This window comes from Kwoniella shandongensis, chromosome 6 (genome assembly GCF_008629635.2).
Source record: "Kwoniella shandongensis chromosome 6, complete sequence".
Lineage (NCBI taxonomy): Eukaryota > Fungi > Basidiomycota > Tremellomycetes > Tremellales > Cryptococcaceae > Kwoniella > Kwoniella shandongensis.
This window is the reverse complement of record NC_089292.1, coordinates 1341191-1361415: the sequence shown is the minus strand read 5'-3', so window position 1 is coordinate 1361415 and position 20225 is coordinate 1341191. Positions and strand designations below refer to the sequence as shown.

Below are 20225 nucleotides of genomic sequence, written 5' to 3'. Positions count from 1 at the left end.
ATCCCCTTCGTGTTCGGCTATGCCTCTGGTATCGCTCAGATCCCAGAGGACCTGGTCGCAGAATTCAAGGATGATGAAAATAGCTGTATGGTGAAATTCGCGCCACAGTGGCATGTGCTCAATCACGAAGCTTTGGGATTCTTCGTCGTAAGTAAAACCGTTTCATAAGCAGAGAGCGAGACGCTGATCATCGATCCGTAGTCTCACTGTGGAAGCAACAGTACTGCAGAAGTGAGTCATAACGATTGCGGTGTAACAGCCGACAGTGAGCAGATGCTGACGGATACGCGATAGGCAATCATGACGGAGACGCCCATAGTCGCTATGCCATTTGCAGCCGACCAAGGGCAGTTTGCCGCAGAACGTGAGTTGTCTCGCATCACGTTCCTTCGCGCCCTCGCTGTGCTTCGCCTTCGCCTTCGCCTTCGATTGCGACTTTACACGATACGAGCTGATCATGACCTCTGATGTCCGTTACAGTCGTCCATAATCTCAAGGTCGCGATCGAACTCAAACAAGTCAAAACCTTCTCCAAGCCCGTATTCAAAAAGCTATACGACGGTACCGAGATCGTCGGTACTGAAGAAGCTATCAAGGCTGAGATGAAAGATGCGTTCAAGCGAATCAGGGGTAAGGAGGGCGAAGAACTGAGAGAGAGGATGAAGGGCGTGAAGAAGATCGTGAAAGATAGTTGGGAAAGCGGACGAGCTAGGAAGGATATGGAGGCCTTGGGTGGGCTCAACAGCCAGTAGCCTCTGTTGCGGGTTTGAAGCGCTTTCGATTGTAGATATACATGTTGGCCGATGGTAACGATGCAGAACGATCCTTGCGCTTTGATTGTGATCACCGCTTCCAGCCGGTATCGCGGTGCGAGACAATATGTGATGACATCACCGTTCTTTTCGCCACTGTTCTCCAAAAGTTGCAGCAGCGTACCTTCGACTAATATTGATTATATCCTTTTGCCATTCATCTGTAATCTGCAATACTATCACTCTCGCTTCAATCCAATCCGTCTTGGTATTCCCCCTAGCATCAACAAGAACCTTTCCAGTGAAACTCCACCTACTGCAGCAGCCGAACATGTCCTCCGATCTCGCTACTCCTGCCCCGGCCACCTCTCGAGCCGAATCGGTCAGCTCAACCCTATCTTCCGTCATTGAGCTTCTTGAGAACGAACAGAACTTGAAAAAGGTATGTTCGTCCCCTAATGTCCATACCATACTTCTCCCCTTGTCCGGTCTCTTGCATGCGAGTGCTGCGATTGCGATTGGACTCATCATGGCTTGGGAACTGTGGCTCAGATGGGATGTACGTCCAATGCTGATTTCTGCGCAACCGATCATCGTTTTTAGCAAATCCGAGAATCGGTTGAACCTATCGAAGATCTCTCAAGAGCCGCAATCACAGAACTCAACAAGCTTCACTCGGCACCATTCGCACAGCGTGAGTGAGAGACCGCTTCATCCCACTCCTCCTGCAAACATTCGTGCTCGAGCCACGTCTCCTTTGTCCTTCAGATACTTGTTTGCTCGAATTGGATAGAGAGGCTGATGCTGGATTCGGTATGGTTTGCAGACGCCCAGATCTGTGAGAATGCGATACAGACGATCATAAAGACACAACCTTTATGGATAAACGTCGCTTCTCTCATCCCTCAAGGGGAGTTCTATCGGTGAGTGACTCTGTCCAGATGTGTGCTGCTTGAACTTCCCCATTCCGATACAAGCATATCTATGATAGAGAGGCTGTCTTCGTTTGCCGCACTTATGCTGACAACCTATATGACGTTGTCTAGATACCAATTCGCCCTTGGACCTGCTATGCGAAATCTCACTACATCTTTGGTTTTGGCCCGCTTCATCTTGCATGACGAGCTGACACCCGCCTTTACCGTCGCCAACTTGATTGGAGGTATGTCCTTTCGGGCAGAACTTGGCTTGTGATCTCAGACCAGATTGCATGCTAACTTCTCTGTTGTATAGTCCAGCACACCGGTACCGAAGCTCTCCAGCTTTCAGCGGAAGATTACCTACAAGGTGTTATTGGTGCCGTCAACGAATTGGTACGTTCATTTTGAATCCATATCAGCCGAGAACGGAACACCCATGCTGATTCTCTCCCTTTCAATCGTCATAGCCAAGATTATCGATCAATGCTGTCACTTCGCAGAACTTTGCATTGCCAGTCAAGATTGCAGCGTTCGTCAATGATATCTTTGCGAGCTATTCACTTGTACGTGACATTCCTCCATCTCACATTGTTTTGCAAACCCCCGTCGGTCTTATCATCAACGCTGATCGCTTCATCGCCAGCTGAACCTTCGAAACGACGCGCTGAGACGTAAATTCGATTCGCTGAAATATGACGTCAAGCGTTGTGAGGACGTCTTGTACGATTTGACCTTGAGAGGATTGGCCCCCGCACCCCAGTAGACCACTTCTGCTGTTTTACGGTTGAGACTCGTCATATACCCTTTTAACATTGGAGATACCACTCAAAACCATATGCATTGACAACTTAAGCATTTGCAATATCCTCCTCTACTGTCTTCGCGTCGACCTTCACTCTCTTCTGAGGAGGTTGCTTAGCCGCTTCAGCTGCGACTTTCGCAGCTTTGGCTTCCACCTCAGCCTTCATTCTCTTCTTATTCTCCTCTTTTGCTCTTTTCTGTCTCTGTACTAGCAAATTACCAATATCCACACCTGCAGCCTTGAGTCGTCCAAGTTGTTTTGTGTTGAGCTTCCCCAACTCCTCATGGGTATAAGATCGATTAGCCCCGCCTCCCATTGTCGGTGCGATGGAAGTGGCATCGTCTCCACCTCCAGCTCCTGCACCGGAGAGGAGAGGGACAGGAGGACCAGCGTCTTCGTCTTCTTCGAATCCGGGCCATCGGGGAAGTACACCAAGGAGAGGGTAGAGGTTGAGGTTCGAAAGAGTCTTGAATGATGTGGTGGGAAGTGATGGGATGAGCGATGAGAAAGTAGACGATGATGATGATGATGACTCGGTCAACTATCAGGATACAAGATTAGCTCCATTCCACCCATACATAGGTATCTGGAAATCCATGATTCGTAGACTCACCACCCCGTCGACCGCAATATTCACGACTGCAAAGAACTGTCCCAGCTGTTCAACTTCGCTCTCCGTGACAGGCCCATCCCGCTTGATAGCTTCTTGACGCCCTTCTGTGCCAGGGCCTGGGTTCTGCTTCAACACGCCCCAAGCTGTATCGAGCGTTACGAGTATTTGGCCAGGCTGAGAGAGGATGGATGTGAAATCGAGGATTGGGTGAGATAAGGGGAGAGTGTGGACAGTAGGCTGGGATGCCTGATCGGGGGAGAAGACAAACGAGTGGATAGCGGATGCACTGCGCGAAACACAGATAAACATCATTAGTCTCACTGAAGCTCTATGAGTTGGGAAAAGCGACTCACCCTTCGGAGAAGAACAACACGATGGTTTGACCACCAACTTGGATGCTCTCGATCTTCTTAACACAGATCCCTTGACCGCTAGGCAAGATATATCCCTCTGGAGCAGTATAGAAAGTCTCTTCCCCATTCTCTGCGTCAGCAGAACCGACAGGTGGTGTATCGATCTTGAGCTTTCGCGATCCGACTCGATATCGTCTCAGATGACTTCTGACTTTTCGATGGGGCAAGATTGCGGGCCAGATGTCGACTCTGGAGAGGAGAGTGCCAGTTGACCAGTCCCATATTCTCAATGAGGGATCACCGCCCGCTGATAACAATACAGAAGGGTGGGTAGGAGGCATGTGAAGAGCGGACACGAACCTGTCAAGGAACAGATCAGCTGTGAATTCGGGCATCAGCTGTACTGCGAAAGCTGCTCACCCGTCATGTCCGAAAAGGAACTTGTCAATAACGTATGATTTGGGATATCGACTGATTCTGATATGTTCATCTCGATCGGCCGTGATGATCCATTTGCTGTCGGGGGTAATGACGTGTGAGTTGACCATGGATACGTGGCCAAGCAAGTAAGTAGCGTCGGGATTTTGAGAAGGGTCGGCGACGAGAGAGTACATTGGTGGTCGAGATGTTGATGGATCGACAGGTGTTGGGTCAAGAGGATAGCTGCAAGGCGGGAGAGAGGGTGAGCTCTGATTAATCTAGACCAATCGCGAGTATCTGGCAAGCTCACGAGTATACATCTCCAACTTTGTCTGAGAGGATGATGGTTCCATCAGGACCAAAGGTCATGTGTGATCCTCGTTTGACAGCCGTTCTGTATTGTGCATCGTGAGCTTTGCAAGATACACCATGGCAAAAGAGGTAGTCAGGAAGCTCACCTGGTATTTCTCAACTTGATCTCTCCCTCTGTAATATCCCAAACCTTCAACGCCTTATCGTCACCTAGTGTCACAACAACCTTGCCATCTTCTGACACCGTGACAAGTCTGATCAATCCATCTTGATGAGCTTTGTTGTCGACCGCAGGCGAAGAGAAGTTGGTCGAGCTACTAGGATCGAAGACGTGGACCGAAGCACCGGCCGCGAAGACGATCGAAGACGAAGACGAGGCAAGTGCGATAGGTGGGAAAGGTAAGTTTGACATGATGTCTATGTTATAGCTGTTGTATATCTAATGTCATACAGTAATTTTGTTGAAAACAGTCTCTCGAAGGAGGATGAAGCCAAATCTCCGGAAATCTAAAGTGGAGGAGTGGATAAGACACAAAATTGGGATAAATCGAAATAAAATGTTCACAGACAATAATGAATCGCGTCGCGTTGTGAATACCCTGACGCGTCCCAAAGACCCTCATCTCCTCATTTAATTCTTGATCCTCGAAGCCTTCCTCTCTCAACTTCTCAGACCTCAAAGCATATACAACAACAAAATGGTAAGTCTGCAGTGGTTTGCTTTAACGTCCTCGTTGCTAATCACGGTGAATATACTTGATGCAGTCCTCCCCGATTCCCCCTTCCTCTCAAGCTAGACCCAAGCGTCAACGGTCGACCTCACCATCACGTACACCGACAGCCGGTCCCTCAGGTCCTCGATCCTCCCCACCTCCATCATCACTCCCTCCATCTTCACCCCCTGCACCCTTCTCAGACTTTGGTGACGAAGAAGATCTCGGAGATGACGAGGTTACCGAGATGCGTCAGATGGGTAGGGCTAGAGAACAGGGAGATGATGAAGACGAGGAGGATGGTGAAGATTTGTTCAATGAACGAATGATGGAGTGAGCTTAAATGTTGTCCCAAGAAGAACGAGAAGCTGACAGTACTTGCAGAGATTACGACGCGAATGATGTGCTCGACACTTACTCTCAAGCTGATATCGATGATCGATCTTCCCTCCCTGAGCTGTCCCGAGCCGAGCGACTCGCCGCCGAACGAGCGATGGAACGACGAGATCGTGGGCTCCCAGGACGTCGAGCAGGTCGACGTGATCACATGCCTGCGTTCTTGCAGTCGGACGACGACGAAGGGGAAGGTTTCGGTGAAGGTCTCTTGGCAGGTATCAACACGCGACGACGCCGAAGACAATACGACGAGAGAATGGACGAGGATGACGTAGAGGATGAGGAGGAGATGTCGTTGGAACACTTGGGTGATGTGAAGGCTGGTTCTATCGTGGAATGGGTTGCAAAAGACTCGGTCAGAAGAGCAATCCAGAAGCACTTTAGAAGTTTCCTCATGACCTACGTCGATGAGAATGGTCAGTCGGTCTACGGACAGAGAATCAAGCAACTGGGTGAAAGTGAGTGCTAGCTTGTTCTGACCAGATCGTATCTCGTGCTGACACTACGCAGTCAACTCGGAGTCTCTTGAGGTCTCTTTCCTCCATCTCGCCTCCTCTCGACCCATCTTGGCCTATTTCCTTGCGAACTCTCCTCAACCTATGCTCGCTCTCTTTGACCAAGTCGCCCTCGATGCTATCCTCCTTTACTACCCCTCCTACGATCGAATCCACTCCGAAATCCACGTCCGAATCACTGAACTTCCTACATCACTTTCCCTCCGAGACCTTCGTCAATCAAACCTCAACTGTCTTGTTCGAGTAACAGGTGTTGTCACTCGACGAACCGGTGTCTTCCCTCAACTTAAATACGTCAAATTCGATTGTGGCAAATGTCGAGCGGTTCTCGGTCCTTTCTTCCAGGACACCAACAAGGAGCTCAAAATCAGTTTCTGTTCCGCTTGTGAGAGCAGAGGTCCATTCACTGTCAACTCGGAGCAGACAGTTTACCGAAACTACCAGAAGATGACTCTGCAAGAGTCACCTGGCAGTGTGCCTGCTGGTCGATTGCCGAGACACAGAGAAGTGGTATTGCTCTGGGACTTGATTGACATGGCTAAGCCAGGAGAAGAGATTGTGAGTGGAAACCTTATCAAGCTGTACAACCGAGCTTACATTCCTACAGGAGGTTACCGGTATATACCGAAATAACTTCGACGCATCGTTGAACACCAAAAACGGTTTCCCTGTGTTCTCTACGGTACTTGAAGCCAATCACATCAACAAGAAGGAGGATCTCTTCGCGACTGTCCACCTTACTGAGGAGGACAACAAGATGATTCGAAACATGTCGCGGGACGAGCGAATCGTCAAGCGAATCGTCAAGTCTATCGCGCCATCCATTTATGGCCACGATGACATTAAGACCGCACTCGCGTTATCACTGTTCGGCGGTGTTTCTAAAGACATCAACAAGAAGCACAGAATTCGAGGTGACATCAACGTCTTGCTTCTTGGTGATCCCGGTACGGCCAAATCTCAGTTCCTGAAGTATGTCGAGAAGACTGCGAGTCGAGCGGTCTTCACAACGGGTCAAGGAGCTTCCGCTGTCGGTTTGACTGCTTCCGTTCGAAAGGATGCGGTGACTAGAGAATGGACATTGGAAGGTGGAGCACTCGTGCTTGCGGATCGAGGTCACTGTCTTATCGACGAGTTCGATAAGATGAACGATGCGGATAGAACGTCCATTCACGAAGCCATGGAACAACAGTCCATTTCCATCTCGAAGGCCGGTATCGTCACATCCTTGCAAGCTCGTTGTGCGATCATTGCGGCTGCGAACCCAATCCGAGGCCGATACAACCCTACCATCCCCTTCCAGCAGAACGTAGAGCTCACTGAGCCGATCTTGTCTCGTTTCGATGTGCTTTGCGTGGTCAAAGATGCGGTGGACCCAGTCCAGGATGAGATGCTCGCGCAGTTCGTCGTTGGCAGTCATCTGAGAAGTCATCCTCAGTTCGATGAAGCGGTGGATGAGCACAACGTTTCAACTGTTGTAGATGCCGACGTGAGTTTCCGTCTGTCTGGGTTACTGGGGGGCTGGTACTGATGTTCTGGACTGCAGATTATCCCACAAGATCTGCTCCGAAAATACATCATGTATGCAAAGGAGAACATCAAGCCCAAGCTTCACCAGCTTGATCAGGACAAACTTGCTCGATTGTATGCGGATCTCCGACGAGAATCCCTCGCGACCGGTTCCTTCCCAATTACCGTTCGACATCTCGAGTCCATGATCCGAATGTCAGAAGCGAGCGCGAAGATGCACCTGAGAGAATACGTTCGAAGCGATGATATTGATCTTGCGATCCAGGTGGCCGTGGGGAGCTTCGTCAATGCGCAGAAGATGTCTATCAAGAAGACTCTTGAGAGAGTGAGTCATACATCTCTTATCCAAAACGCATGGATGCGTGCTGATATTAGCTCTTTAGGGGTTCCGAAAATACGTGCATCAAGCTACAGATCACGAGGAGCTTATCTCATTCTTACTCGGCGGTATCATCAAGGAGAAGGTACAATTATACCGACATCAACGTGGTGAGAACCCCGAAAAGGTACAAGTCAAGGTATCGCAATTGGAGGCTCGAGCGAAAGATCTGGAAATCTACGATGTTGCACCGTTCTTGCGAAGCAAGCTGTTCACGACAAACGGCTACAGGGTGATAGATGCCGAAGGAGGTGGAAGAGCAGTTGAGAAGATATTTACGAGAGTAAGGGGTGATGAGTTGTAATAAAACAAGCCAATGCAATGCGGGGTTTGGGGATGTAGGTGGTGTTTCACATCCATATTAGTATCATTGGGCGTAAAGAGAGACGGATTTGGTTTTACTTTGATAGTACTCGGTCTCGTATGTATTTGATGTGGCTGCACAGAAATTGGTCAGAAGAGGTGATCGACTGCGAAGTGTCAGCCGGCATTCCTAGCTTGGCCATGTACATATGGGTGAGACCATTTTACCCCGCATCGAACACAAACAGCCACATGTCATAAGCCAAGAAGCCGGAATGGGCGAAAGGGCGGAATTATCAAAAGGTACATGTCCATGTACGTTACGACGCAAGACGGTGGTATGTAACCTGTCTTGGTGCCTGATGTTCTCTATGTCGTCTGCTGTATTTCAGAGACCGATGCGAGGATTCGTCAATACTTGTTCTGGACTAGGACCTTCTTTGCTCTGCGTCATGAGGTTCATGTGCGTACGATGAATGAGCATGTACGTCTGCAGAACCAAGGAGGAATGGCGAGATGAACGAGGACAGTATATATACATACACCCAGCATGATTATCGCAAGCGTACAACGAAGCTTGTCTCCTCGCCAATTGGTAGAACCTAACCCTGTAAAACAATAATCTAGCCTCGTATACGTTCAAGGAAAGCGATCAGACCCACGCTCAAACACAAGCTCAAACTCAAGATGTACTCTGCCTTCTCAGTATCGTTGCCCCGCGGATCAGATGGGAGAATGCCAAGAGGTACACCTGCTGGTCTACCTTGTGCTATCGAGGTGAGTCCCCAAGTCCTCAAGTCGTCATCAAGGCAAATCCTATCATCGCTTCATCTCGAACGGAGCTGGAAGCATGCTCAATGTTGGAAGGAAGTTCGCTGATGGCTCCTTGGAACGATGATTGATCGCATAGGCATTCCAGCATGCTCGGAGGTTACAAGAAATGACAAGATGGGGCGGACACGATGATCATGATGATTCTTTGGGTATGGGTCTGATGCTTGACAAGGGGTTTGAGGTGAGTCTACCCGTTATATCACTTCGGCAAACGACGTCAATGTAGTAGACATGGTTGTGACCCACGCCGAGACCCTTGTAACGGAAGTACAGTATGGCTAATATATACAATATACAGATGGTGGCGGACAAGCTCAAGTTGGCAGCTGAGAGAACGGAGAAGGCTCCTCAAAACCCGGAAGACGATTCAGGTATGTTTGTCAAACGTCTTCCTTATCACACCTTGATCGCTGTCCTATAAGCTCCATACTGTTCGATAATGGATAATCTGGCTAACAATTTCACGGCAGGCGACGATACCCTCCCAAACACTGATTGGTATCAAGCTGCCCTCTTCTACTCTTATCCAATTCGGGAATCGTCCAACTATCCTGATGTAGACGACGTACAAGGGTGGTTGAGACTGATGAGAGGGGATTGTGCTTGGGAGACTGTCTGGGCGGCGTACTGCGTCGCGCAGATGAATGCCCAAGGGAGAGGGAAAAGGGCGTAGCGATTTCTGGCTCTCGATAGCGGTATTGGCTGTATCGGTGTAACAGTATTTCCAGGTGTTGTTCTCGTGTATATTGATTGTAATAGCCTGCATATTCTTTACTTCTTGCTCCATCGTACATACAGTCGAACAAATTTTCCTAAAAGTTCTTATCTCCCAGACACACAAGTCGACAGCGCTTGCTTAATCGTGATACTTCCCCTTGAAACCTGGGACGATCTCCTGGTTCTCCAGTTCTCTGTGTTGAACCTTCTTCCTCTGTTGCCAAGTCTGCTTGAGCTTGACGAATTCTGCGAAACGAAATAGCAAGCAAACATCAGTCATGTGCACCGCTAAAGTCTAGTGGGACAAGGCGGGGGTAGGGCTGGGACGCAACTCACCACCCATAGTTGGGACCTTGTGACCACCTTGCTCGAATTCGTTCTGAGAGAAACCTTCTCGCTTGAGGAGGGGACTGTCGACGGTAGCGAGAGGGAGGTCGTTTTGAGGTCGAGCAAAGTACAGAAGACCTAGTCGATCGTACTGGTTTTGATCCTTGGGAGGGACAGAGACCTAAAGTCGGGCATATGAAGGTCAGCAAATAAATACACTGCTCCAGTCCAACAGCAGCGACTCGCCCTATGCACTGTACTCTTGATATAACCACCGGTCAAGAATGACAACGCATCACAAGTATTGACTGTCAGACTTCCATCCAGGGGTTTGGCCCACTTCCATTCTCCGGTCTTATGATCTTTGATCTGCAACGCAGCGACAGGTTGTCGGAACAAGAGCGTCAACGTTCCCAAATCTGTATGACCGACAGAATAGAGTCCGTCGCCTATCTTTTTGATCTCTTCGGGGGAGAAATGTCGGTACATCATGTATCGGAGATGATCTTCGGATGGGTTCTCGTATTTGTGCAAGTTGGTGAAGAAGTCTTCGGGGAGCTCGAGAGCGATTGCGATGAGTACGTGAAGAGGGTCGAGCACGTTGGTGTGCAGGGACTACGAACAGTGAAGGTAGTGTCAATACGAATCCCAGGTCTGTAATTTGATTGAGAATGTAAACGCACCCTCGCAAACTGCTCAATCTCGCCAATGTTCTCCTTGATCACCTCAGGATGGTCTCGTGGGTGATACCCGTCGAACTCTGGAACAGAACAACGGTCAGTCAGTTGACGTTCTACCATGCCACACCATATATCACCAACGACATCACTCACTGGGGATGTTGTAGACCTCTGTCCTATCTCTGATATTTCCACCCAACGCAGACCTTCCTGCTGGTCGATACCCGTTATATTCCCCATTCTCCAAATCCGGTGTATATTTCTCCTTCTCTTCCAAGGGCAAATCGTAGAATTTCGCTCCAAGGGCGAATTGACGATCTACCGCAGATTGGGGGATACCATAATTGATCACGTAGAAGAAACCTTTGGTTCGGATAGCTTCGATAAGCGTCTGAGCGAGCTCCTGACGTCCTTCAGGTGTAGAGTATTTGGAGAGGTCGATAGTGGGTACTGAAAGTAGGGGTTGTCAGCCGTTAGCCGACTGGGTCTTGATACTGGTGCTACGTGGTGCAGAGTATGTGCCTATCCCAGTCGAGCTCGGCCCACTCACGATCTGCCCAGTCCAGATTCTCCTTGGTCTCGGGAACGTAATCATACTGAAACGATTGAGGTACTGCGACGGGCATTTTGAACGGATGTCTTTACCACGAAATGAACTGTGCGATGCAAGTGAGGTGGGGGTTCGTTCTGCATACACATCACACCTCCGAGTTATACACACCCGTAATCTTATACATATGCATGAGGAAGAGTCGACAGCCAGTCATTTGGTAGCTAGTCCAAAGATGATTGCCAAGAATACACCTTTGCGAAGCATTTCGTGATCACTTCTCTTCAATCTCGGATCGGACAAAGCCGACTGATGTGGGTAATTGCGATTTCACTTTATCACTGAACATCGCGAGCTCATGTATAGTACTCGGGTGGGTACGTGAGTAGTCATCAGCATACTCAAGCGATGCTCTTTGCCTTGTTCGGTGAATTTTTCTCGACAGTGAGAGATGATACGGATGGCGCAATCGATCGTAATCGCCCAGTTCCACTTAGCGTGGTTTCAGATAACGATAACAGTTCCAGGTCTTACTGTTGTGTGTTTGTTTATCTCCATGCATATCTCCGATTGATTTTGTGTGTTGAATGACATAGTCATTCCGGACGAGGGCTTCTTCGTGGTCCGTTCGTGCATGTCCTAAGGAAAGTCACCTTACACGATTCGGACCATTCCTAAACGCCGTGCAAACTGTCGCGTAGTCGATCTCAGAAAGCCGAACTCTAGCCTGGCATCAGAGCTCATCATCACTACCAAAAGCGGCCATCAAACCTCCTGCCCATCATCCAATGAAGCCGGGAGTCCGTTGCTTTAGGTGATTTTCTGTCTGGTTCTGCTCCCGACCTCATGATCCGTTCCCTCAAAGGAGACAACTACACTCGGTGGTTATCGTTCTTCGGTTTGGTATCCGAACTATTGAGGATTTCCATTCGACTCAAGCATGTGGATAATCAGATATCAGATCCCTTATATTGCTCTGCAATGATCGTGGTTGGGGGACATGGGATGGTTTACTGTCAACAAATGTGTCAAGCTATTCAACGATACAAGCGATCATCTGGGTGCAAGTGCCACGTGGCACTGGTCCAAAATCCAAGTTTGAGTCGCCATGTGCATCCCATTCAACAATTCAACAATTCAACTGAAACGTATCCTGCTTCAACTATTGTAATCGCTTCTGCTCTTCACAAATACAACTTGATTCTCCAATCTCTTCATCGTATCGCCCGCGGAACCCTTTACTGGCCATCAGATACACCTGAGATCACTTCACCGCCAGCTGCGAGCTCATTGACACGCCTCTCAGACCGAAATCGACCCAAAGTTCCAGCTCGTGAAATGGCTCCTCCCCCCGAAAAAGACAAGGCGGGTGATGGCAAAGCCAAGGCCAAATCTGCGAAAGAGTTGAAAAAGGAAAAACGAGCAGCTGCTGTCGCTGCTCGACCCGAAGGTGCTGGTGGACCTGATGGTGTTGCCGGAGGTGGAAGACCTGACTTGGGCCCACAAGGTGTAAGCGGGAGTGGGAGTCGACCTATCTCCAACTTGAACCAAGCTGCTTCTTCTTCCAATATCCCACTTGCATCCTCTAATCCCAACAATGCAGCCGGACCATCAACATCAGCTCCTCGTCGACCTCCTCCAACAGACTCTGCCGGCCACCCCATATCCAATTTGGCTGCTCAACAAAATTCATTCTTCTCACATTTACCTCATCAAGAATCACCCGACACAGCTCATGCGCTCAAGACGAACAAACTCCATCCTATCATCGTTCGTCTGGGTGTCCTCATGTCGAGTGGACAATTGCGAGGTGCCAATGCAAGGACAATGGGGATGATGATCGCTTTCAGGGAGGTGATAAGGGATTATGAATGTCCGGATCAAGCTGTCCTTTGGAAGGATCTACCAATCTACTTGAGTCCCATGATCGCTTGGCTGGAGACTTGTAGACCGAAAGGTGTAGGAGGTGGTAATGCCATCAGGTAAGTAAAGCAGTTGTCCCCTTGATTATTTTACAGCTGTACGGAAATGCTAATACGTCCCCACAAAGATGGCTCAAGAGCGAGATCAACAGATTGGGAGAACAAGGGGACAGATCCGAAGCAGAGGTGTGTGATCAGCTTGACTACCATTGCTCTAAATATCCAGCCAAGATTAATCAATTATTCGTTCCCGCAGCAAAAAGACTACCTCGTCGAAGCGATCGGTCTTTACCTTCGAGACAGGATCGAATTCGCAGATCAGGTCATTGCAGATCACGCGAAAGAGAAGATCAAACCAGGAGACACTGTCGTCACCTATGCTAGGTAAGTTTCACAATACAAAGAGCTCACCACCTCATATTTTGGCTGATCGATTGGTTCCTCGTAGATCGTCAGTCGTCGAGCGAGTGCTGCTCGAAGCTTGGAAGGACATGCGGGAGGATGATCCGGAAGCGAGCTTCAAAGTCATCATCGTTGACTCCAGACCTTTGCTTGAGGGTAAGTAGTGTTGAGCGAAACGTGGTCTACCCTTCGCATTCCCTACAGACTGTTCAACTATCTGCTCATGCACTGCCTCGAGCGTGACCACATGCTAACATGACTTTCCATCACAGGACGTCAGCTCCTTGAAGCTTTGACATTCGCCGGCCTCCCGTGCACCTACATCATCCTCCCCCTGCTTTCTTCCATCCTCCCACAAGCCGACCTCGTCCTCCTCGGCGCGTCTGCACTCCACTCAGACGGTGCACTCTACTCTCGAGCCGGAACGGCGATGGTCGCCATGCTGGCAAAAGAACATCGTGTTCCCGTAGTAGCTTGTGTCGAGACGTACAAATTTGGAGAGAAAGTGGTTCTGGACGGAGTAGCGACGAACGAGTTGGGAGATACGAAGACTCTTTTAGAACTTCCGAATGGGAAGAAGTTTGGCAAGAGAGGAAAAGATCTGCCAGCTGCTTTGACACCATTGCATTTGGTATACGATGTGACTCCGCCAGCACTCATCACGGCGGTTTGTACAGAGGTGAGCGCGTCGGATCTCTCAAAGAGATAATTTCGCTGATAGAGTAATCGTCGCACAGATCGGTTTCATCCCCCCAAGCTCTGTGCCTACCGTTCTCGGCAAGACCAGCGGTGTCGTCTAAGCATGTAGCATGTATACAAACCAAGATGAATCATTATTGCATTATCATAACTTCCAAAGGAGGGTATACTTCCTTTTATCCGTGGTATACATCAATATCAATGAACGAGCTGTCACCACCGCACTCATGCCAACATCCTCTCCTTTCTTCGCAGACTCTCTACAGGCGGTCTATTCTCCTCTTCTTCCACTCTTCGCATCACTCGACTGACAACTTTTGTACTGGGATGTAACTGTACGCCATGCCTCATACCTGGCAATGGCGTCGAGACGACGTTCTGTTTTGCCATCGAGGGGACTGGTGTCTGAATGGCCAGCGATGATCGTCTCCGCGTCTGCATGCCCTTGCCAGGTAAGGGCGTTGCTATGTCTGACGAAGGCGTAACGACCGATTGCTGGATATTGCTCGCACGTCGAGAAGTACCAAGTGGTGTGGAACCTGCTATTCCCTTGACGGCAAACTTGCGTTTCATCTGCATACCTTATTAGTTCCTCTGCTGTGCGGATTTACGAGTGTCGTCGGGATATTCAACTCACCAATTCCAATTCTTGCTGCTTCGAATCCAAGGCAATATTCAACATCTCCCTATCTTCCTTCAGTTCCACTTTCCGTCTTTGCAAGTTGAGGATCTCCAGATCTTTCGAGGCGGATTCCGATCGCAATCGTGCGACTTCAGCTCGAAGCGCCGGATCTTCTTTGGCAGGTGCAGGAGAAGATCGCTGAGAACGAGAATGGAAAAGTTCGTCTTGAGCTGATCGAAGCTGATCTCGCAGCTGGTACAGTTGGATGTCAGCTACGTTTTCCATCGTGAGGTAAGAGTAGCTGTACTCACCTGGTTCAGTTCTCCTTCCAGGTTCTGCTTCAGCTCTCTCTCCTCTGACAATCGTCGCTCGACCTCCTTCCGTCTCAGTTCCTCCATCTCCACTTTCCTTTCCATCTCCCCTACCTTTCCTCTCCAGTCTTCTTCCTTTCTCCTCGCATTCCTCAACTTCTCCACTTCACCCATAAGCTGCTCCAACTCCTCCTCGTCTGCAGCCTTGACCTGTTTCAGCTCGTCAACATGTGTCTCTAGCTCCGAAATCTGTCGATTCGCCTCGTCTAGCTCTTCACGCAAGCTGTCGACCTCGTGAGTACTGCTCGCTTGCGCTTCGAGTTCGTCTAGTTGAGCATGGGCACTCTCGAGCTCGGCACGAAGCGCATGTACCTCATCCTCCTCCGAGTGCGCCTCGTCGAGTCGTCGTCTGGCGTCTTCGAGTTGCTGCTGCGTCTCCTCAAGGTCATTCTGAAGTGTCTGACTTTGGACCTCCACTTCCTCCAAGTGATCAAGACGACGATGTGCATGGTCCAATTCCGTTTGAAGGGCGTGCAGGTCGTCCTCCTTCTCGTCGAGCTGTCGGTGTGCATTCTCGAGCTCGTCTCGTAGTGTTTGTGCTGTTTCGAGCTTCCCCTCCGCTTTAACGAGAACATCCCTCTCCTTCTCTTCCATAGATCGAACAGTAGCTTTGACTTGTACCAACTCGGCTGCCTGTTGCTCCTTCGCTGATTGAACCTCAGCGAGCTGGGTCGTCATAGCTGCCGCATCTGACAAGGCTTTGGCTAATCGGATCTCCAGTTCCTTTGCCTCCGATTGCGCGGCCATCGTTCTGTCCGAAGGAAGGTCTACCGAATTCGCCCTTTCTTGTACTCGAGGCATAGGCGACGGAGAGGGTGAAAGACTTGTCTGTCGGCTCGCCTTCATCACCGCAAGCTCGTCTCGGAGATCTTGCATCTGAGTTTGCAACACTTCCGCTTCCAAAGCTCGCATATTGAGCTTGGCAAGGACGTCATCCCGCTCCTCCACTTCGCCTTGTAATTTGTTGGCTAACGAACGATAAATCTCCAGTTCCGCCGATAACGCTGTGGTGTGGGCTGCCTGTGCCTCGAACAAAGCTTTCGTAGGTAGGACTAGGTCTTTAGCGATTGGCGAACGACGCATAACGACCGAAGAGTCTGGGGGCGAGAGGATCATAGCGGTACAATCATAGAACTCGGTAATGTCGCCAGTGTTGGTCATAGGTTTGGGCGTGGTTGAGCCGAGAGTGTGGGAAACGTCCTTGGTAGGGGAGGGAAAAGCGGAATCGACTTCGTCTTCAGTCGCTCGCCTGGTCAATGGCCAGGTGAGATCAGCCTGCTCTGCTGACATGTCGGCAAAGATCGAAGTAGCGGAGAACGGTCGAGGGGCAGTAGGCGAAGCGACTTGGGCAATGGTTGTCATGACAGGTGATCGCGAGGGTAGAGGGGAGAGTTGTCGTCTAATCGTTGGGTTGCTATCGTCCAGTCTTCCTGACTGTTCCGAGGCCAATGAAAGATCATCATGACCGTTTGCGCCCCAGAACTCCGTTTCTGGGGATGGGGCTTTCGGCACCGCCTGGCCTCGTTGTGGAGAAGCCATAGCTGATGACCCGTCCATCAATGAGAAGCTAGGATCTTGGGGAGAGAACTTGGTCGTGAGCAAGTTTGATACATCTTCAGGTAATTGCCAATCGGTAGAAGGGAGTTCGAGATCCTGATAAGAGGCGTCTTTCGAAGTATTGCCCTCGTGTAAGGAAGGGAGAGATAAGGGCGACGAATGGATTTCAGGTTGTCCGTTCCACGAATCCTCTTTCTCGTATGTCCCACTATCATCGTCCCGAGCACCGCTATCCATCGTGCGGTCCGCTGACCCTACTGAAGAAGCGACGAGCGACACTTCCCCCTCTTGACCAGGTACCTCCCAGCTGTCATTAAGATGCACAGGCCCTTCCTCCTCTTCCTCTTCGGGTGTGGGCTCCCTCGTCCGTCTTGGTGACATGGACGGGATGGTGACTGCCAGCAGCTGAGAGAAGAATGAGCTTGATGTGGGGGAAGGTGGTGGTTTTGGAGCGGGAGATAGAGCTTGGACTGTAGATTGGTTGGGAGTAATGATCCGGAATTTGTTTTTGGGGAAGAAACGGACTATGCAAGTAAGCGTCAGCGAATCGTGTCCATCTCATTAGACCTTGTAGGTATAGGTGTGCTCACCTCCATTGCCTGACCCAGGTGTCCCGGAAGGTCGTAAGATCCCTCTCACTCGATCTCCAGCTGGCGTGTTTGCGAATGTAGGACCTCCCTCATTCAACCGGATTGTTGGTGGTGTGTCGACCGATTCATCCTCTTGCCTTTGCTGATTGGAGCTATTGGGCGACTGCGTAGGTGACATACTCTGTGCTGAAAAGTCTTCTGGATCTATCAAGGATGAACGTGAAAACCAAGATCAGTTGATGACTCCGAAGAACAATCGACGATCGATTTGTTTGTTTGTTGACATTTGCAACTCACCGGCAGGATTGACGAGATTGATCACCCGTTTCTTGATACGAAGCTGTTTAGCGGTAGTCGGTACTATAGGCGACGATGCCATTGTGGAAGGTCCAGGACCTGCTTCGGCAGACATGTTGACTGGATTTATGACGTGTTGAGAAGTAGAGAGAAGAGAACATACAGTGATGTTGATGTTGCTTAGATTTGGGTATGGTATTGATCCGAGAAGTCAAAATCAGCCACGTGGTAGTTGTTTACTCCTTTCCATTTCTTCGTTCAAAGCTCAATGTGCAGATTGTGCAATCCTTTCATAGCGACCGCATTCGTTTACCTTTGCATCATGCCTGAAATTACGGTTCTTCTGGGCAAGTCTCCACATCCTCCCATTATTGATGCAGATGCATAAAGCTCGCACGAACGACAAAAAAACTACAGCACTCGGGATTCCCAAGTCGTCCCCGACCTTGGTACTAATCAAGCGATAGCGAGCTTGGCTTCGCAGAGCAGACGGGATGCGGCACTTTCTCGCTTCTATGGCCGTAGATGGAAATCCATCGGTTCAAGCTGGTCAACAAGGGGGGAAGGATGTAAGACGGTGGTGAGGGAGCGACAAGAGATATCATCTGCAAAACGACCTTTGTCTTGTACATTGCTCGTAAGTGATTCCGCTCTTACCTCTCGCAGACTACGCAAACCACGCATGTACGTGCACACTGATCTCCCAAGTACTAAGATGCATTGGAAGCGACGTGACCTATAAACAAGGCAGCTATGAATGGAAGAGCGACTACAGGCGGGAGAATAAATCAACAGAGAAACTTTGCGAGTGCTGAACTTGAACGATGAGATTGTATGTACAGGCGACGAAGTGAGAAGAGAAAAAATGTGAATTGAGAACAGAAGGAGACAACGAAGACGAAGAGGACGAAGAACGACGACAACGACAGAGCCGGCTGACCCCGTTACGGGCCTCATTTGGCTACTTAATATATCCCATATTTCTGCTTGTGCTCATTCTCAAAAGCTTCAAACTATGGCACTCTGGTCGTTAGTAGAGGCATCACGCCGTAGTGGTCGAAATGACATACATCTGCATTCAACATGTAGTAGTCGAGATCAAAGTCCGCATTGACGCCTCCCTTGTCAAGTGACATCGCTGCTAGCATACTTTCGATCTGGGCATTGCACAACCCCAGCGACATTAACGGATTGACGTTGGTAACAGATAAGATGGGTAACTCACAGGAACACTCTCCTCCCGAGAAACATCAAAATCACTTTCCCATCTTACCCTAGCACTCCTGATCGGGCCCATGATCTTCTCTCCACATTGCGGATGACATACCAAGCTACACCCGCCTCCTGTACGAGGCGCAAGAGTGATGACTTTGAGGTTTTCACCATCCTTCGAGTCACACCACTGGTACTGACATCCCCATTCTGCCAATGATGATGCCACTTCCGAGGCCCGGTCTCTGCGGTTGAAAATGTGGACGTCTTGGTCATAGGTACGATTCAACATGTCAGTGAATTCGCGGTTGCTCCCTTTGGTGATCCAGATACCTTCAACAGCGGGATGCACAACGCTGCTGGAAAGCGCGGAAGATCCAGCAGATGGCTTGGCTGAGGCACGCGAAGAAGTGTTCGAAATCTCCTGCAACGAACTTGAGCCTTTCATGACATCGTCCAAAGTCCAGATGGGATCATCCGACGTACCTTGCCATGTGTCCTCGGTCCGCTAAGGTGGCTATGACCTCGCCGCTCGGAATATCGTTTCTGAAGAGATTGCATTCAGCAAGCGATCGGCAATGACCCGTCAAAGGAGGTGATACAGGCCACTCACGGTCCAAGTACTCTCGATTTGTTCCTGGGAGCCGCGAAGACTCGTCCAGTTGTCCTCTGTAATGTTCAAAACTGTTTGGGCACAGAACGGATGCATCCAACGTCTCTGGACTGTTTTATTGTCCAAACGAATCCCGACGTCTACGATGGCTAGCCTTTGCTTTCTCTCTGGGTCAGGGCAGTCATTATAGCTACATCTGCGCTTGAGCCGTGGCAACTGACTCGGCTGATGCCATACTCGTCCTTCTCCCTGCGAGTAACAATGGTTCATTTCCTCGCAAAACCTTGCATTTTTTTTTCCTGAACTGCTCATCCGGAAGGGGTCTTGAGCTGGCGGGAGTCCGAGCGTCTGTGGAAGACGAGGCAAACCTAGATGATCTATGTGCTTGTTGAAACATGGCACAGAGTGAGCGTGATATGGATAATGTGGCTGTAATGTGGACGGATTGGTCTAGGGATTGTTAAGATATGTTTGAATCTGTGGGGTAAAGGGTTAGTACAGAATTTCCTACTCCAAAGAGAGGGCAACATATACCTTGCTACTCCTCTCCGAGCCAGCCAGATGGCTGAAACGCCTTGAGAGAGATGAAAGGATCTTCCAAAGCTTCCATGAAAGGTCGTTGGGGTACTTCGTCCTTCATGCCAATACGTCATTGTTTTAACCAATGGTGATTTACTGTCTACCTGTTTCACACCAAGCATCCCTTGTATACGGGACGTTTGGGCAAACTGATTGGAACCAACCGCCACCGGATGATAGGTGAGAGAGACTGCCGACCCCACTTCTGATCCAAGAACGTCTATGCATAATCCAATGTCATCTCA

At 49.7% G+C, this 20225-nt stretch overlaps 8 protein-coding genes and 1 non-coding gene across 9 annotated transcripts; 5 read left to right on the top strand and 4 right to left on the bottom strand.

The window, feature by feature from the left end:
• Positions 1-87: 87 nt before the first annotated feature.
• On the top strand, positions 88-752 carry CI109_103793 (uncharacterized protein; the record flags this gene model as incomplete). The annotated part of the gene is made up of 4 exons (XM_065967366.1): positions 88-147; positions 202-231; positions 295-364; positions 481-752. The coding sequence occupies 4 exons, from the start codon at positions 88-90 to the stop codon at positions 750-752; spliced, it is 432 nt and encodes a 143-aa protein (XP_065823438.1).
• Positions 753-1083: 331 nt separating this feature from the next.
• On the top strand, positions 1084-2435 carry CI109_103792 (uncharacterized protein; the record flags this gene model as incomplete). Its single annotated transcript, XM_032001706.1, has 7 exons — positions 1084-1194; positions 1356-1446; positions 1579-1675; positions 1799-1914; positions 1986-2065; positions 2140-2235; positions 2316-2435. 7 exons carry the CDS (start codon positions 1084-1086, stop codon positions 2433-2435), a joined length of 711 nt encoding a protein of 236 aa, XP_031863869.1.
• Positions 2436-2520: 85 nt separating this feature from the next.
• Positions 2521-4584, bottom strand: CI109_103791 (uncharacterized protein; the record flags this gene model as incomplete). The annotated part of the gene is made up of 6 exons (XM_032001707.1): positions 2521-3015; positions 3088-3373; positions 3441-3800; positions 3861-4103; positions 4171-4254; positions 4319-4584. 6 exons carry the CDS (start codon positions 4582-4584, stop codon positions 2521-2523), a joined length of 1734 nt encoding a protein of 577 aa, XP_031863870.1.
• A 548-nt stretch (positions 4585-5132) lies between these two features.
• CI109_103790 (uncharacterized protein) lies at positions 5133-8009 on the top strand (the record flags this gene model as incomplete). Its single annotated transcript, XM_032001708.2, has 6 exons — positions 5133-5218; positions 5270-5739; positions 5792-6354; positions 6404-7285; positions 7343-7651; positions 7710-8009. The coding sequence occupies 6 exons, from the start codon at positions 5133-5135 to the stop codon at positions 8007-8009; spliced, it is 2610 nt and encodes an 869-aa protein (XP_031863871.2).
• A 397-nt stretch (positions 8010-8406) lies between these two features.
• On the top strand, positions 8407-9515 carry CI109_103789 (uncharacterized protein; the record flags this gene model as incomplete). The annotated part of the gene is made up of 5 exons (XM_032001709.2): positions 8407-8471; positions 8653-8785; positions 8919-9023; positions 9141-9213; positions 9313-9515. 5 exons carry the CDS (start codon positions 8407-8409, stop codon positions 9513-9515), a joined length of 579 nt encoding a protein of 192 aa, XP_031863872.2.
• A 183-nt stretch (positions 9516-9698) lies between these two features.
• CI109_103788 (uncharacterized protein) lies at positions 9699-11192 on the bottom strand (the record flags this gene model as incomplete). Its single annotated transcript, XM_065967365.1, has 6 exons — positions 9699-9805; positions 9896-10067; positions 10133-10501; positions 10570-10646; positions 10720-11016; positions 11117-11192. The coding sequence occupies 6 exons, from the start codon at positions 11190-11192 to the stop codon at positions 9699-9701; spliced, it is 1098 nt and encodes a 365-aa protein (XP_065823437.1).
• Positions 11193-12139: 947 nt separating this feature from the next.
• CI109_103787 (uncharacterized protein) lies at positions 12140-14240 on the top strand (the record flags this gene model as incomplete). The annotated part of the gene is made up of 6 exons (XM_032001711.2): positions 12140-13098; positions 13167-13224; positions 13295-13422; positions 13487-13596; positions 13713-14119; positions 14178-14240. The coding sequence occupies 6 exons, from the start codon at positions 12140-12142 to the stop codon at positions 14238-14240; spliced, it is 1725 nt and encodes a 574-aa protein (XP_031863874.2).
• A 124-nt stretch (positions 14241-14364) lies between these two features.
• On the bottom strand, positions 14365-17691 carry CI109_103786 (uncharacterized protein; the record flags this gene model as incomplete). Its single annotated transcript, XM_032001712.1, has 5 exons — positions 14365-14712; positions 14777-15013; positions 15073-17213; positions 17280-17483; positions 17577-17691. 5 exons carry the CDS (start codon positions 17689-17691, stop codon positions 14365-14367), a joined length of 3045 nt encoding a protein of 1014 aa, XP_031863875.1.
• Positions 17692-17985: 294 nt separating this feature from the next.
• Positions 17986-18100, bottom strand: CI109_103785. The gene has a single exon (XR_004236735.1). It is a non-coding gene; the product is annotated as a 5S ribosomal RNA (ribosomal RNA).
• Between the last annotated feature and the right edge of the window lie 2125 nt (positions 18101-20225).